General features: G+C 31.8%; 1 protein-coding gene and 1 long non-coding RNA gene across 2 annotated transcripts; one reads left to right on the top strand and one right to left on the bottom strand.

Moving 5' to 3' along the window:
• Window positions 1-646: 646 nt before the first annotated feature.
• On the bottom strand, window positions 647-5,471 carry LOC139513595 (uncharacterized). Its single transcript, XR_011662479.1, has 3 exons — window positions 5,119-5,471; window positions 2,028-2,115; window positions 647-1,338 (listed from the first exon to the last, which is right to left on the bottom strand). It is a non-coding gene; the product is annotated as an uncharacterized lncRNA (long non-coding RNA).
• A 3,525-nt stretch (window positions 5,472-8,996) lies between these two features.
• LOC139511109 (uncharacterized) lies at window positions 8,997-10,259 on the top strand. The gene has a single exon (XM_071297681.1). The coding sequence runs from the start codon at window positions 8,997-8,999 to the stop codon at window positions 10,257-10,259; it is 1,263 nt and encodes a 420-aa protein (XP_071153782.1).
• Window positions 10,260-17,060: the final 6,801 nt, after the last annotated feature.

The following is a 17,060-nucleotide window of genomic DNA, read 5'->3' as shown; positions in this document are numbered from 1 at the left end:
TATTTGTCCTAAAACTTTTTGGATCTAGCACCACTGTTGAAAAAGTTATGCCCCTTTTTTCAACAATTTCCTCAGCACTTTTCCTCAAGGGAAATCAAATTTCCCTGAGAGGAAAAAGATTTTTCCTCAAGGGAAATGGTTTTTTCCTCAAGGGAAAAAGATTTCCCTTAGGGAATTTGCTGCATAATTATTTCCTTTGAGGAAATTCTATTTCCTTAGAGGAAATTCTTTTTCCTTAGAGGAAATTCTTTTTCCTTTGAGGAAATTTGCAGCTTCAAATTTTCCTTGGAGGAAATACTTTTTCCTGTGAGGAAATTTGTAGCTTCAAATTTTCCTTGGAGGAAATACTTTTTCCTGTGAGGAAATTTTTGACAAACACTTTTCCTTGGAGGAAAATTCAAGACAACAAATTTCCTCTAGGGAAATCATTGTTCTTCAAATTTCCTCGAAGGAAATTTCTGAAGATCAAATTTCCCTTAAGGAAATGTTTTCCCTTATTTTTACTTGTTGAACATTTCTTCACTACACCATGTATGAATATTATAATAACAAGACTGTATAATTGATGCAAATGATATTTAAAACTTTAATAAATGTTTGACTCAACATTTTAATGACATTGAAAATAATACAGTCTGTCTGTTTAGATCTAGGTATTGTTTAGACTTTTTTTATAAATTTAACTTTGATTTATAATTTTTTTTGGAGCAAATGCTTCTATTTTCTTTGTAATTGTTTCAATGCGATACATTAATAAGCAACCAATTTGAATGTCATACCATTTGTGGTGTTCTAAAGAATTTGTTGATATATTTGCAGATTAAATAATAAAATAAACACTTTTCGTGTTATTTTAAATTAGAATTTCTTCTGTTTCAGCTTGTGTACAGTTATTCAATCCACTACGTAAGAATTCAGTGAATACATTATTCCATTCACTAAACAATTCCCTTCAATTTAAGAGAAATCATTTTTGCAAATTGTTCTTCAATGATCTTCTTCTGTATATTTGATATGAGGGAGCGATGTAAATGAGTGGATAAAACTGGTGTTCCTTTTTTCAACAACAAAATAGTATTTGTTCAGCATTCTCCTTTCTTTTGATTAAGATATGTTGTTGCTTTTATGCAATAGTGTTTTTGTGTATCTATGATAGAACTCCATTTTGTTTATGGTCATTATCATGTGATAATGTTGAAATTTCCTATTTCTTTTTTGCAGGAAAGCACACATTCCATTTCAAATTAATCCAATTATGCACTATGTAAATAAATTTCAACTATAAGTTTCCTCTTCAGTAATGACCTATTGATCATGAAAACCAAGATGTCTGATCACCTATAAATGCACAAAATAAACAAATAAAATGTTATAAATGGAGAGAGAAACAGCAATAAATGTTTTTCATGTGTATCTTTCCTTATTAAAATACATTAAGTAAACTTGAACTCGAGAAAAATAAATAACTGCGATGTAGACTAGAAAGTATAAAATGCCAAATAAAGTATTCACGAAAAATTAGTTGATTTACAGAAGTCAAGTCCCTGTTTGCAGGAAATTTACATCATTGGTTGTCTGGTGGAGAGTTGTCTTATTGGCAATCATACCACATCTTATTTTTATATAACCTTGCCATATTCCTATTGTGCCTGTCCAAAGTTCAGAGCCTGTAGCTTTTGTCAGTTTAGTCTGACACTAAAATTTAGTGGTTGTTGTTGTTTCATACCGGTCATATTTATTTTTTGTAATTTATTTTGGTATAAACTAGGCAATTAGCATGATTAGTTTTACAGTTTGGATTGTTTCAATGTTTCATCTTTAGGTCTTTTATAGCTGCCTACTTTGACTATAGTATAGGGTATGGATTTTCTCATTATTGAAGGTCGTAACAGGCCTACAATTGCTTTCTCAAAGCCATGATAGTTTTCATATTTAATATACCACATCTTTTAATTTTTATAGTAATCATGATACTAGTAATCATCTTTCAAGTTCAATAACTTTTTTAAAATTAAAAGGTGCCTTACCATTTAGGTTTAGTTGGCTTCTGCAAATTTTACATTGCCTATCATTTCTGCTGTATATAATTTCTCTGTATCTTCTATAGTTCTTGTCCTATACATAAAAGAGTAAAAGTTGAATGACATCTTGCATCAATATTTTTTTCTGTTTAATGTACATTATGTATATTAATGTGTGTTTAATAAAAATCTAAACCATGAGTGCTTGATAAGCTTCTTGCCCTTATAGCTGGTCTTTAAGCTTTAAATGAATTTTAATGATCGACTAAAAAACTATGAGCACTGTCCAAATAAGACCCCTGCCCTCCAAAAAAACAAAACATGCACAAACAGTGGTAAACAGGCTATTATTTGAACTTGGAATTATTTTCAATTATGGAATTTGCATAATTTCTTGTGTTTAAAATTTTTAATAAATTCCATGTGTATTTGGTATTATAATCTTTTGAGCGGTTAATAACACTTTCCATACAATGTATTTTGGTTAGATAGTGTTGTGCGCGGCACAGTACATTCTATTGAAAATATACTATCTTCATTGTAATAGAAAGTGTTGTGCGCAGCACAGAACATTTCAGTACAGAATAAATATGGAATTTATTAAAAAAGAACAAGAAATCAGGCAAATTCCATAATTAAAAATAATTCCAAGTTCAAATAATAGCCTGTTGGTATTTATTGACATACAACATGTATATAATTTGGCTCCATTTATAGATATATAACTCAAGTGACTATAAGTTTAAGGCTGTGATTTTTTTAACAAATCCATAAATTTCTAAAACCTTTCAAAGTTTTTGAAAATGGACAATTTTAAAATAACTTTGCAACAACTAAAGTTCCTTAACTCTGCATCTTATAAAAAAATATACATGATAAATAGGGAATGATACTCCAGCTTGCATATTATTCAAAGTTTTAAAGGAACATAACTGAAGAACGGTAAAAGTTTTACTACCAAAATTTGAAATTGATCTGATTAAATTGTGATAAAAAGTATTTTTTTAAAGTTTAATAAAACTTGGTTGAGGGAAACTTAAGTTAGAAGGCCGAAACATTTTTTTCCATTTTTAAAGAACATACCTATAGAATTTAGTAAAAGAGACACTACCAAAATTCAAACTTAATCTGTATTTTGTGATGATAAGCATTGTGTATTGATTTCATAACATTTGGTTGAGACAAACTAAATTTTAGAGAACAGGGAACCAAAAATTCAGCATATTTTCCCCATTTCTAAAGGGGCATAACTCTGATACTCTAGTACAGTAACACTGACATCACCAAAATTCAAACTTGATATGAGAATTGTGATAACAAGCTTTTGTAAAAGTTTAATTGAATTTGGTTGAGGCAAACTAAAGTACTGTAAGAGAACAAAAAACAACTTTGGGACAGACGGACAAAAGATCTGACAAGTGTTAAACATTATGCCCCCTCCACTTTGGGTCATAACAATAAAAAGGGAGTTTGTCAAGATATTTAACAATTCACCAAAGTTTCATAAAAATTTGTGAAAGCATTCTTGAGACTATCCTAATTCCAAGTCATGATAGTACAATGACATAAATCAGATTTTTTTTTAAATTAAAAGGAAAATTATCATGTTTATGTTATACAAAAATAATTCACCAAGTTTCATGAAAATTGCTCAAAGCATTATTAATAGTATACGTACTGGAAAAATCCCTAACTTTAAATTAAAAATTTAAAATCCCAAAAAATTAAAAAGGAGCTTAATTATCATGATTATATCAATAGATAATTCACCAAAGTATTATGAAAATTTTATGATTAACAATGATTAATGTATTCTAATTCCAAGACTATCTAAGACATGGTTTGTTTGAATTAAAAAAGTTGGAATAAAGTACCTGCTAGAATTCAGGAGAATTAGACCAAATCAGGCTATCTTCTAGATTATCAGACAATTGACTGTACATAGAAAAGGAATTTTCTTTTTTCTTTTTTCTTATTTAGCTATTTGTTATCTCTGTCCTTAATATATACTGAACTAAGCCATTTTTTCACATATTTTTTTTGTTTTTTCTCTCTTGTGACTTGTTATTTAACATAACAAAAAAAACCAAAGGCAATGAAAGAGAAACTGACAATGCCAAGGCAAAACATAAGATGCAGAAAAGAAAAACAAAACAAAACAACACCAACACCAACATCACCAAAAAACTAGTGTTGAATTCATGTGCTCAGTCAGTCAGTGAGAGTTTGCAGATCCTGACCTACTATATCTATGCTTAAAAACCTAAAAATCATATAGTTCTAAACATATTTTGTAAATTTATACTTGATTAAAATGTTGTCATAAATAGCATAGACACCTCTGAGTTTTGAGAACCACATGTGTTAATTGTGCGAGTATAATCATTGATAATCATGCACAAGATTGACTTTTAAAAGCCTACATATTGAAATTTTCTGAAAATATTGCATGCATTTATTAATATGACCAATTTCAAGAAATGCACAAAGATGTGAGATGATTTATATAATTGTAATTTCAGGAATTTACAGTAAAGGCTTTTATCCTCACTGCATTTTGCACTTTTCCTAATTCAGGAGCCAGAAGTTATGGCCTTTGTGACCTTTGTATGATTTTTATTTTAGTTTCTTTTTTTTATATTGAAGAGTTAAGTATGACGTCCATTATCACTCAACTAGTATACATTTTTGTTAATGGCAAGCTAAAGCATGCCTCACAGGCACGGATCCAGGGGGGGGGGGCTGAAGGTTGGACATGTTGGAACCCCCTTTCTTTATTGGACGATCAATGCATTTGAATGGGGACATGTAGTTGGACACCCCCCCCCCAAAAAAAAAAATTGTCCTGGGTTGGGAACCCCTCCTTTATATGACTAGATCCACCCCAGTCTCAGGTTGCGGGATTTTCTCGTTGCAATGAAGACCCATCGGTGACCTATGGCTGTTATCTGCTCTTTGGTCATGTTGTTATCTCTTTGATACATTCCCCATTTCCATTTCCATTTTCTTTTCGGTTCTATTATAAATATTAGAAACGAGTTTGGCGCCTTTACAAAAATATAATTGTCTGTGCTGATAGGGGAGTATGTGTGCATACCAATATTTAAATTTTCTAGGCCTTCTTTTTGAATATTTTGTGCATTTCTTGGTAAAATACTGTCAGACCTCGAGTGCTGTTGTTTTACAAAAACGGTCAAGTAATGTAGGGGAAAGAAACTAACTAAAAAGACCAAAATAAGCCACAACTAATGGGGGTCTCATTGGGGGTTCTGTTCACGGATCCCGCTTAGTTACTACTTATTTTTTTAGATTCTCGCATGATGCCATCCCGCGTACACTATGTAAGTGAACAATTCTGCTATTTTTGTAATTTCCCATGTCCCGCTAAACTTCATTTCGCGTTTTCACGGCACAATAATTTGAGGGAGGATAGGACCTTTATCGGGACTGCGGGATCGGGTGGTTTTAAGCTCTGGATTTCGGGATTGACCCTTTCGGGATACGATAATTCTTTTTTCGAATTTCGGGACTTCTGGATTTCGTGTTTTTTAAGCCCGGGATTTCGGGATTTCGGGTTTTTAAGCTCGGGATTTCGGGATCAGTACCCCTCCTACCCTCCCTCATAATTTGACTTTCATGTGTCACGTTTACAAAAAATACGCCTCGACAATCCCGAGTCCCGCTCAGACCCCCCTTATAGGTACATAATGAATAGTTACTATGTAGTCAGTAGTCGGGTCAAATACACATGTATACACTTTTAGACGACCTTAGATTCATTTCACAGCGAAAATACTCATTTATATTGAACATTTTAGATCACTTTACATTTAGATTTTATAACTTTTAAAATAAAGACCATATAGATTTAAGATCATTTAATCGAAAGATTATAATTTGTCAATGCGCAACTGTAACCAGGTACTGATTTTTTTTTTGCATGCGTTAAGTTAAAAGTGCCGGGAATAGAAAAGCAAGTTAAACTTCTCATCTGGACTTTTTAATAAGTCTGTATACCGGACCTCTTCTCTATTTTGGGATTGAAAAAAAATCTAAAGTTAAAAATGCGGTTTTGAGCCTATTTCTTCTTTTTAATTTGGTAACACGTTAAGCCATTAGTGACACTAATATGGTATATTACCAATAATAAGGCCATATATTTCGGTGTGTAGAAATACCGCAAAAGACTTCTTAGTGCACTAAGAAGAAAGTTTTTGCATTAAGGACACTAAAACGATGTTTTAAGATCACAGCGAACATGAATATAAGAGGATATGATTAAATACCTCAAATCTATAAAGTTAGGTATCAATAGATTTTGTAATTTTGAAGTTAATGACTTTTTAATCAACGCCTGCCACTCGCCACGTGACCAACGGTTTATTGCAGATTCCCGAATCATCATGTTCAATCAACCTAATCCAATAAACAATTGTCTTTTGATCGTTACTTATTGATTAATCAATGGTTGTTAACCTAACGGTTTACGGGTTTAGCGTGGTATAAATTCAAGTTTATGAAAGAAAAATAAAAAATAAATTTTGTGTTTTAAAACTTTGCCTTTGTTATATATATTTAGTTTTTAAGGAAATTGCTATGAAAGCTTTTTTTTTATTTAAAGAACCCTATTTTGAGAAACAAATGCTTTTGATATTTCATTTCCTTACTAACAACACAAGAGTTTACATACTATCATTATTCATTGAAAGACATTTGAGAGTATGTGGTGTCCATGGGGTTCTTCAAAATCCGATTACAGAAGTAACATATAGAAAAACTCCAAGAGGTAAAATTATATTACGTTTTAAAAAGAGAATTATAGAATAAATCATAACTGTCTTCTATGAACGATAACTTTAAACTGGTGTCAATGTGTTTTTTTTTTAACAATTCATCTTTATTTAAACAATTAAAGATGAATACCATTTTATTTTATAATGTAATAAGCACTATGGGCAGGCGCGGATCCAGAGCTTGAAGTGGGGGTTTGGGGGAGGGGTTATGTGAGAAATGTTTAGAACACTAGAGAAGTTTTCATGTTATACCAAACCATATGTTTTTCAATAAATGGCACACTTTTTGTTCATCCGGCATATGGTTACTCTAAATAAAATTTTAAGTATTAATTTTATAAGGTTAATTATTTGATTACAGATCGTATCTACCCGTTTTGCAATTGTTGTATCACTCTAAGGGAGGCTAATAAAGATATATATAATAAAATATAGAGATAGCAGCCTTGGATTGTCTTAATTAAATCCTTTGGTCCTCTAATTATCAAGTTACCCTCTGGCCAATGTTATTATGACTTGTGTATATTTAAAGAAGTGTGGCGACAACGTGTCACCCTATTCAGTGCTAGATATTCAAATTATAGTAAAGATAACATTAAAACAAGAAATGGTTAATACAAAAAATATTTTAAGATTTTCAACCGGGGGTGGGGGGGGGGGGGGGGCTTTAACCCCCTAAATCCGCTAATGATGTGGTGATGTGGGAAAACTAAATTATTTAGTTAACTTAATCATATGACTCTTAAGCCCGTTCTGCCATTATTAAGAAACGCTAAAGAACGGAAATGTATGATTTTAAGATTTGGAAATAAATGAAATTGGTGTCACAAATGGTATGTCTGCTTGTATTTAAAATATTTTATAAATAGATATAATGCTCATATACCAGAGATGGGTCCGATTACTTTCAATGTAATTGATTAAATTACAATTACTTTGTCATTTGTACGATTAAATTAAATTAATGATTACATCATTTTTGAAAGTATCTGATTAAATTAATGATTACATTGACAAAGTAATCATGATTACATCTGATTACAATGAATTTAAAAACAAATTATTTTGAATGATGTGAATGAATAAACGTTTAATATAACTATAGCATTTTTGAGAAAGTATTTCATTTGGTTCAATTATAAAATGATAACTTTAAATTAAACTTCATTTATTTAAATAAACACCAAATTTCACTACATTTATTTACATTACACTTTATCACCAAATGCAATGATCTCTGAATTATTTTGAATTAAATTTAATAACGATATTTCATAATCAAGAGTTTTTTGTTTTTCTTCTGACCTCTTTCATAATTTATATGTATTCCAAGTTTCAGTTTATGGAAGTTTAAATATGGATGAAATAAAGTTACCAGTTAAAACTATGTTAAATTTTAATAGAAATGTTTAATCAAATTGTAAACAATATGTAAGTACTAAAAATCATTGCATTTTACATGTCCAGTCCAAATTACAAAAAAAAAATTAAACAACATATTTGTCCAACTTTTAATTAATGTGCTAATTAACACCAACTACGACAAAATGGCTAATAATGCACAACTTGCACATATTATACCAATTGCAGTCATGCTCCTAGTAGCTATCGGCTACATTCTCTGTCTTACTATTACACCGAGAATAGCTCACCATGATCAGCTTACGACTTCAGAATTTAAGCATACATTTTATCTTAACATCAAATCTTGGAATAGTTTAACACCAAGTTTAGGTCTCTGTATGCAGAAAATAAAAATTACATACTTAAATAAGTATACTAAACCAACTAAGTTATTCCTGCTGCTTACGCTAATACTTGCAAATGACATACATGCTAATCCAGGTCCAACACGCAATCCGTGTGGTATATGTAAAAAACCTGTGGCCATAAACCATAGATCAATACAATGTGATGAATGCAACTTTTGGGTACACATTAAATGTGGCGGTATCACACCGAAAATGTATAACTCATTCATGAACAAAAAAGTATTCTCATGGGAATGTCCATCTTGTTCCACAATAAACCTGTCAGATACATCAGGGCAAATAGAAGATGATCTTGTCCAACAAAATTCTTTTAACAAATTGGGAAATATATCTGAATACAAAGTCAAATTGAAACATCACTTGATGAAATACATGACTCATCAACAAGGCGAATAAATAACATCCGAATCATGACAGTCAATTGTAGAAGTTTGAGAAGTCAGCAAAAAAGAAACGAATTTACCACACTTATAGATACACATGAACCCCATATAATACATGCAACCGAAACACACCTTGATAAAACCATCTCAAATGCAGAACTCATTGATACAAATATTTATGAAGTATACAGAAAAGATCGTATATTTGGAGTAGGGCATGAAGGTGGAGGGGTATTAAACTTGGTAAGAAAAGATCTATTATCTACAGCTGAAATCACACTAGACACCAATTGTGAAATATGCTGGAATAAGATTGAGATAAAAGGAAGTAAACCACTTTATACAGGCTGCTATTACCGACCACCAGACAATAATATAGCATCCATTGAAAGCTTAAATACATCGTTAACCAGGCTAACACATTCAAATAATCTACCAAATCTAGTACTAACTGGTGATTTCAACATGCCAGACATAAAATGGGAAATAGACGAAGATAACAACTTTCAAATAAAGAAACCAAACAACTATAGTATGGAAACCATTTACAAGTTTATAGAAGCACTTGAAGAAAACTGTCTAACACAAATAGTAAAAGAACCAACACGTCAAGATAACATATTAGACCTTGTACTAACAACAAATCCAACAAGCATTGAAAGTATATCAGTCCAAGATGGAATGAGTGACCATAGCATAGTCATCACTGACATAAATTTAAAAGCAAAAAAAAAAAAGCAAGTACCAAGGAAAGTATATATTTATAAAAAGGGCAACATGAACGGAATAAATGAACAACTAGATAAAGAGCTGAATAATTTTATACAAAAAGCAAATACAAGTACCATACAAGAATGCTGGAATGATTTTAAAGATATATTGTCCCAGGCTATAATATCAAACATCCCAACTAAAATATTGTCAACCAGATGGAATGTACCTTGGATCAATCGAGAGATCAAAACAATGATCAGAAAAAAACAAAGGGTTTACAACAAGGCAAAACGTACCAATAATGAAAAACACAGGGAAGAATTTAAGCTCCTAAGAAAAACAGTAAAAACTAAATTAGAAGAAGCACATCAAAACTACATATCTAAACTATTGGAAGTAGACGAAGAGGGTGAGAGAAAAACACCTGTTGTTGGAAAAAAGTTTTGGCAATATGTTAAATCAAAGAAAAGAGACTCATGTGGAGTAGCACCACTTATTTCAAACGGAAAACTTATGGAAGACAGCAAAGGGAAAGCAGAAGCACTTAACCATCAATTTGTATCTGTTTTTTACTGATGAAAATACATCAAGTCAACCAAAATGAAATGGCAGCCCATCGCCTGATATAGACCATCTAGAGATAACATTAGAAGGAGTAAGAAAGCTACTTAGTAATGTCAATCCGAAAAAAGCAAATGAGCCAGATAACATACCGAACAGAGTCCTAAAGGAATGTGCTACAAGTATATCCCCATACATAACAACATTATTCAAGAAAACATATGATGAAGGGGCTGTCCCAAACGATTGGATTACAGCTATCATCACAGCACTTTTTAAAAAGGGAGACAAAAGCTTGCCAGTAAATTATAGACCTGTTTCATTGACGTCAGTTACATGCAAAATCATGGAACACATCATTTTCAAACACATTATGCAACATCTTGAAAAATATGACATATTAGTCGATTACCAACACGGCTTCAGACAGAAAAGATCATGCGAATCTCAATTAGTAACAACAATTGAAGATATCGCAAAACATCTAGATAAAAAAGAGCAAGTGGATATGCTAATATTAGATTTCAGCAAAGCATTTGATGTAGTGCCTCACATACGGCTTCTGCGGAAACTAGAGCACTATGGAATAAATGGCAAAATAATAGAGTGGGTAAAGGCCTGGCTCACACAACGACAGCAGTGTGTAGCAGTTGAAGGCGAAACATCTACAAATGCCTTTGTAAAATCAGGAGTACCACAAGGTACAGTTTTGGGTCCATTGATGTTTCTTTTGTACATCAATGATATTGGGGATGACATCAAGTCAAAGTTGCGTCTCTTTGCAGATGACAGCCTATTATACCTAGCAATAGACTGCAAAGATGACTGTAACCAACTACAAAAAGATCTAGATAAATTGATTGACTGGGCATCTAAATGGCAGATGAAATTTAATGCTTCAAAATGTTATGTTCTAAGAATAACCAACAAGAAAAAACCTATATTACATAACTATCATATGCATGGCCAAGTTTTAGAAAATGTAAGCCAAAACCCATATTTAGGAGTTCAGTTTACCAACAATCTGAAATGGGATATACACATCAATAACATCACGGCAAAGGCAAATAAATCATTGGGCTTTCTGAGGAGAAACATCGGCAAATTCCCAGAAGAAATTAAGAAAAGAGCATATCAAGCCATTGTCAGACCAAACGTTGAATATGCAAGCAGTGCATGGGATCCATATCAAGAAAACCACATCAAACAGATAGAAATGGTGCAAAGAAGATCAGCACGTTTCATCAAACATCAATACAGCAGAGAACCGGGGTCAGTTACTAGTCTACTGAAGGAGCTAAAACTACCATCATTAGAAATAAGACGGAAAATAAAAAGGCTTTGCTTGTTTCACAAAGCTTTACATAAAAAGATAGCCATAAATATACCAGATTATGTAGAACAACAAGGCAGGACAACACGGCAATACCACCGAAGCAAATTTAGAAACCTTCAAACTTCAACAAACACCTACAAATACAGCTTCTTTCCACGTACCATCAAAGACTGGAATACTCTACCAATAAGACTGTTAAATATAGAAGATGCAGAGGCATTCAAGAACAGCCTCACATCTTATTTAACAGAGTAGTCACGCAACAAACATTTGATTTTAATTTCACATGTAAATACGTTTTTAATGAGCACCATATTGAATGACCAAATTAGTACTTGCGTGATGGGTCTTAGACCCTTTGCATTTCAACGATATAGATGTAGATTAGATAAATTTTCATGTCTGATTTATCTTTTAACATATATGTTTCCCTACAGCTATACTCAATTGGTAATTGCAATAAAAACAAACATTAATTAGTCTCCTACCTGTCAATTCAAAGTTGACAAAAATCACAAAAATTAACAAAAGATTATAATTCAGGGTTAAAGAAAAGTATTACTTGAATATATAACAGTTATTATCAAAAATTAATATGAAGATCATTATAAAACAATGAATATACATGTATGTACAATATCTTTTACCAAAAAGATATATAATTGTATTATATGTCTCTGCTTAGACTAATGATGACTTTTCAATACTGTAACTTTATTTTTTACTGAAGTAGACATGCTTGAAGTAACCAAACCATTTTAGTATGTTTAAAATTTATCATATATGAATAACAAAGAGGTTCATTTAATGACCAAAAACACAATTTTAGATTTTTTTCATTGTAATCAGAATGTAATCAAAAAGTAATCATGATTACAGGGTATTTTGAAAAGTAATTGATTAAATTAAATTACATGTAATCAGATTTTTGGCTGATTAATGATTACACTGATTACTTGAAAAATAGTAATCAATTACAGCTGATTAACGATTACAATTACAATTACCCCAAGTCTGTCATATACATAATTATTAACGGTTGTTTTACTTCGCTTATTTATAGCATTTAACTTCGTATTCTTATTTTCGGCATCAAATAAAAATAATGGAATAAATATATAGGAAGTTCCAATCAATAGACAACGTACAGAACAGAGCAATTCGATATTACTTAGGCGTTCACAGATTTGCACCAATTCTAGCACTGTATGGGGATACTGGATGGATACCAAGTCAGTTTCGGCATTGGGTGAACATTATTCGATACTGGAATAGGCTTTTATCGTTTGAAGACGACCGATTAACGAAAGTGGTGTTCAATATGGATTATGATCGTTGCACAAACAATTGGTGTAGTGACACTAAAGATTTTCACTAAACTTAATATGTTACATTATTACGAAAGTAGAACAATGGTGGATTTAAAATCTTTTGAACAAATTGTACGAACTTATTACAGTGATATATGGAGAGAGTCCTTGATAAATAAACCAAAGCTACGATCTTACTTAAACTTTAAAACAAACTTCGAACTAGAGCACTATGTAAAACTAAATCTTACGAAACACGAGCGATCTGTGCTAGCCCAGTTTAGATGCGGATTATTACCGATCAGAATTGAGACTGGTAGATATATTGGGGAACCAGTAGAAAACAGACTCTGCCGATTTTGTAATTCTCAAAATGTTGAAAGTGAGCTACATTTTCTTATAAACTGCACATTTTATAATGATATCAGACAAACTGTTTTTAGCGAGGTATTAATGGTGCCTGACTTTACGCAACTAGATGAGCAGGGAAAATTAACATTTCTAATGGTGAACCATCCAAGGAAAATAGCTAAATACTTAGCAGCGTCACTTTTCCGTAGAAAACAAACAGTTTACTCTAGTTAACATTCTTAAACTTTTTCACAAACATTAGTTGAATAATATATGAACTTTTACAATCGTTAATTCTTAATCTATAATTATCTGTATTTAAATTTAAATTGGCAATTGACACGTGATATTAGAACATTTATATTGAACTAACAGTAAAAGGTGACTTATTGGTCCATTGGGCCGGGTGTATTATATATGTAATTATATTTTGTACAAATTTATGCTGATTTACACATGTCACTATAATAAACAATTTACTTACTTACTTACTTACTTTATATTTTAAAAGACAAGGAAAGTGAATTAAAAAATATATACAACAAAAATAAGAGAAAGGAGATGTGGTACGGCTGTCAATGAAACACCTATCCACAAAAGTTAAAAATGAAGAAGATGTCAGAAATAAATTGGTCATAATTTATTTACAGTCTAAAACATCGAAGGGACTAAACATCAACCTATACATATTTATACTTGTAATGCATTTGTATATAAACATCGAATCAGAAATATGTTCCTTTCCTAAACATGTTTAAAAACATTGCTGTGATAGTTATCAAAAGTACCAGGATTATAATTTAGTACGCCAGACGCGCGTTTCGTCTACACAAGACTCATCAGTAACGCTCAAATCGAAATATTGATAAATGGCATAGTTCTTAACATTAGAAAAATGAATGAAGTATTGGCAACTGGACGTTAAGCAACCAAATATCAATCCTCACTTTTCCGTGAAGTGTTCACAATTATTTGTCTTTTTAAAATTAAAAGGATGAAAAATCCCAAACTGAAAAGAGTTGAAAATACGCTATTAATTTAGAAGTAAAAAATATAGCAGACAGAATAAATACGGCAAAAACAAACAAATGAAAAAAAAAATAGAGAACAATGTGAAATACCATATACATGTTTAATCAGTATACTAGTTGATTATTCACGGGCCAAGGTTGAGCGAACATGAATTGCTATCGATTATACTAAAGGTGACAATCAACTTTTTGAGGGACGTGTCGAGAAAACATTAGAAAAAATATAATTTAAAATTATGAAAGGAGTAGGTCCTTAGTGCACATTTTTGTTCTTAGTGCACTAAGGAGGTCCTTTGCGGTGTTTCTACGGACCCCATATATTTGAAGCTGTTCAAAATTCTGTACATTATAGCAAGGAATTGTAATTTAAATATACAATTCCTTGATTATAGGTACGTGTATCAGATCGGACAATAATTTTCATATATATAAAAAGAATTACTGTATAAGTTATCTAGTATGAAATATGTCCACTGGACCGACCGTGTAAGTGCATGCTATATATATTATATCATGTATATAGCCAGTCAAAAAGATGTGGTATGATTGCCAATGAGACAACTATCCACAAAAGACCAAAATGACACAAACATTAACAACTATAGGTCACACAAGGTCGTTAAAAACTTCCATTTGTTGTTATCCACTGAAAATAAGCTCATAAAAACACGAATCCCCGTTTACTCAATTCCACCTTTATTTGTTAATATTTCTTTATCTTTTTCTTTTGATTTTATCATATCTTTTTTGTGAAATATTTTGTGTGGTCGAACATGAAATTGCCTCCGATGCTACAAAGAAAATTTGTTTAATGTCATCTGTTGCAATATATGCTAAGTACTACACGTGGACAGGATGTTCCCCAGAAAATAAGTTATACACACCCCGATATAACCCCGAGAGTACACGCTACTGTCATATGGAAAATTACTGGGTCACCTGTAAGATGGTAATCAGCCATGCAACTAATTAGGTTACTGACCATGTCACTTCAATTTAAAAAGTGTATCGTTAGATATCAAAATGATAAATTCATTTTAATTAAAAATTTAAGAACTAAAGGATTTATCATTAAAATGAAGTGAAATAATTCAACCAAATCGTATATAGATTATATACATATTTTTTTTTATCTATGCCGGAAAGAATTGAAAAACTGTATTTATAATTTTTGATTTGTTTTATAGAAATCTGTGTAGGTCTCATGAAATGGAACTCACGCAACGCATGCCTAATTAAGATTTATAAATTTATTGAAAAATATAACAAAAATTTAGTTTTGATATTAAATTAAAGTTACCTTTCCGCGCTGTAATTTATTTGATATGACATGATGCTTCCGTGTGATATTGTATCCTACTCTTTTGCTACTTTATCTTGTCTTTCTAAATCATGGGCGGATCCAGCCATGATAAAGGGGGTTCCAACTACATGTCTCCATTAAATAAGGGGTGTCGTTGCCGCTGGTTTTCTACGGTTACCCCACCCTTTTCATATAATTTAGATTTCAAAAGTGTATACCTTATTCATATATTGTGTAGGTTAAAATGTTATCTTTTCCCATATTGTTTGCGTTTTGATTGGTGTGTAATGCAACAGTGCAATACCTAAGTGTCAAAAGAGAGTTTTTCCCGACCTATTCACATATTTTTAAGGTTCCTATATACAAGGTGATAGGACGTTCGGTTCCGTTGGAATAGGTTACCTTTTCACGCTATGCCTTAAAACTTTTCCTGATGCACAGGTAACCTATTCCAACGGAACGTCCTATCACCTTGTATATAGGAACTTGAGAGGATTCCCGAGATTATGATTTATGAAATGATTGCTCACAAAATGCTAGGGGAGGCCAACCCCGGATTCCATCCCCTTCGACCCGCCACAGAATACAGATATAATTGATAATTGTTATTTAAAAGTCATATACTATAGCCACTATAGTACTAAAACCGAACACCTGTTTTCGGATATATCTGAGACTACTATAACACATGTGTTATAGTAGTCTCAGGATATATATATATACATACACCACATCTTCCTATGTCTATATAGCTGATTTACCGTTAATAACTGCGAGAAAATGAATAATACACAAGTTGATAATTGTCTCTTCTCTGCTAATTTTAATGTGCATGCAATATTCACTCTGATTTACTTGTGAGACCACCGACACTAATAATAATTGCCTACAAAATAATAGGTGCTCCTTTACTGGGAAGAACATTTCGGATCCGATCAATTTATTGGTTCCATTCCCCCATTCTACACTTCTCCTTAGAAAAAATCACAGGTATTTGGGGCATGGACCCCCCTTTTTTATGACCTCACTAAAAAAAATATTGTTTAGTGTTTTTTTTATTTATTTACAATATTCTACAATGTATAAACATATATCAAGTCTCAACAATCCATTGCTAGTCGATTACAATAACTTTTTTTACTATCCATACGAGCCAAGTCATAAGGGACCGTTCAATATTTATCAGATGGATGGGCCGGTGCAAAATGGGGCGGGGCAAGCACTTTTTTTGTGGAAATATTTGGATGGGCAAGAACTTTTTTTAAAATATTTAGTGGATGGGCCAGAACATATTTTATAGGAAAAATTTTGTTATCAATTTTATTGGTTTGTAGGATATTTCTTTTGCGGGCACTCAAAACATGTCTCAACAAACTGGTAGCTTGGCTCATTTCTGTCAATTTTAAGGATTTAATTAAGGAATAAAAACCTAGAATTTTCTGTTCAGTCTATCTTTTAGATTATTTTGACCTTATAGAATACCAA

This window comes from Mytilus edulis, chromosome 2 (assembly GCF_963676685.1).
Source record: "Mytilus edulis chromosome 2, xbMytEdul2.2, whole genome shotgun sequence".
NCBI lineage: Eukaryota > Metazoa > Mollusca > Bivalvia > Mytilida > Mytilidae > Mytilus > Mytilus edulis.
The sequence above is the reverse complement of the archived record's forward strand: the minus strand, read 5'-3'. Positions and strand labels throughout refer to the sequence as shown.

What these genes read in the sequence shown, in the direction of transcription:
- LOC139511109 (XM_071297681.1), top strand. Translation starts at nt 8,997, where the DNA reads ATGACAGTCAATTGTAGAAGTTTGAGAAGTCAGCAAAAAAGAAACGAA.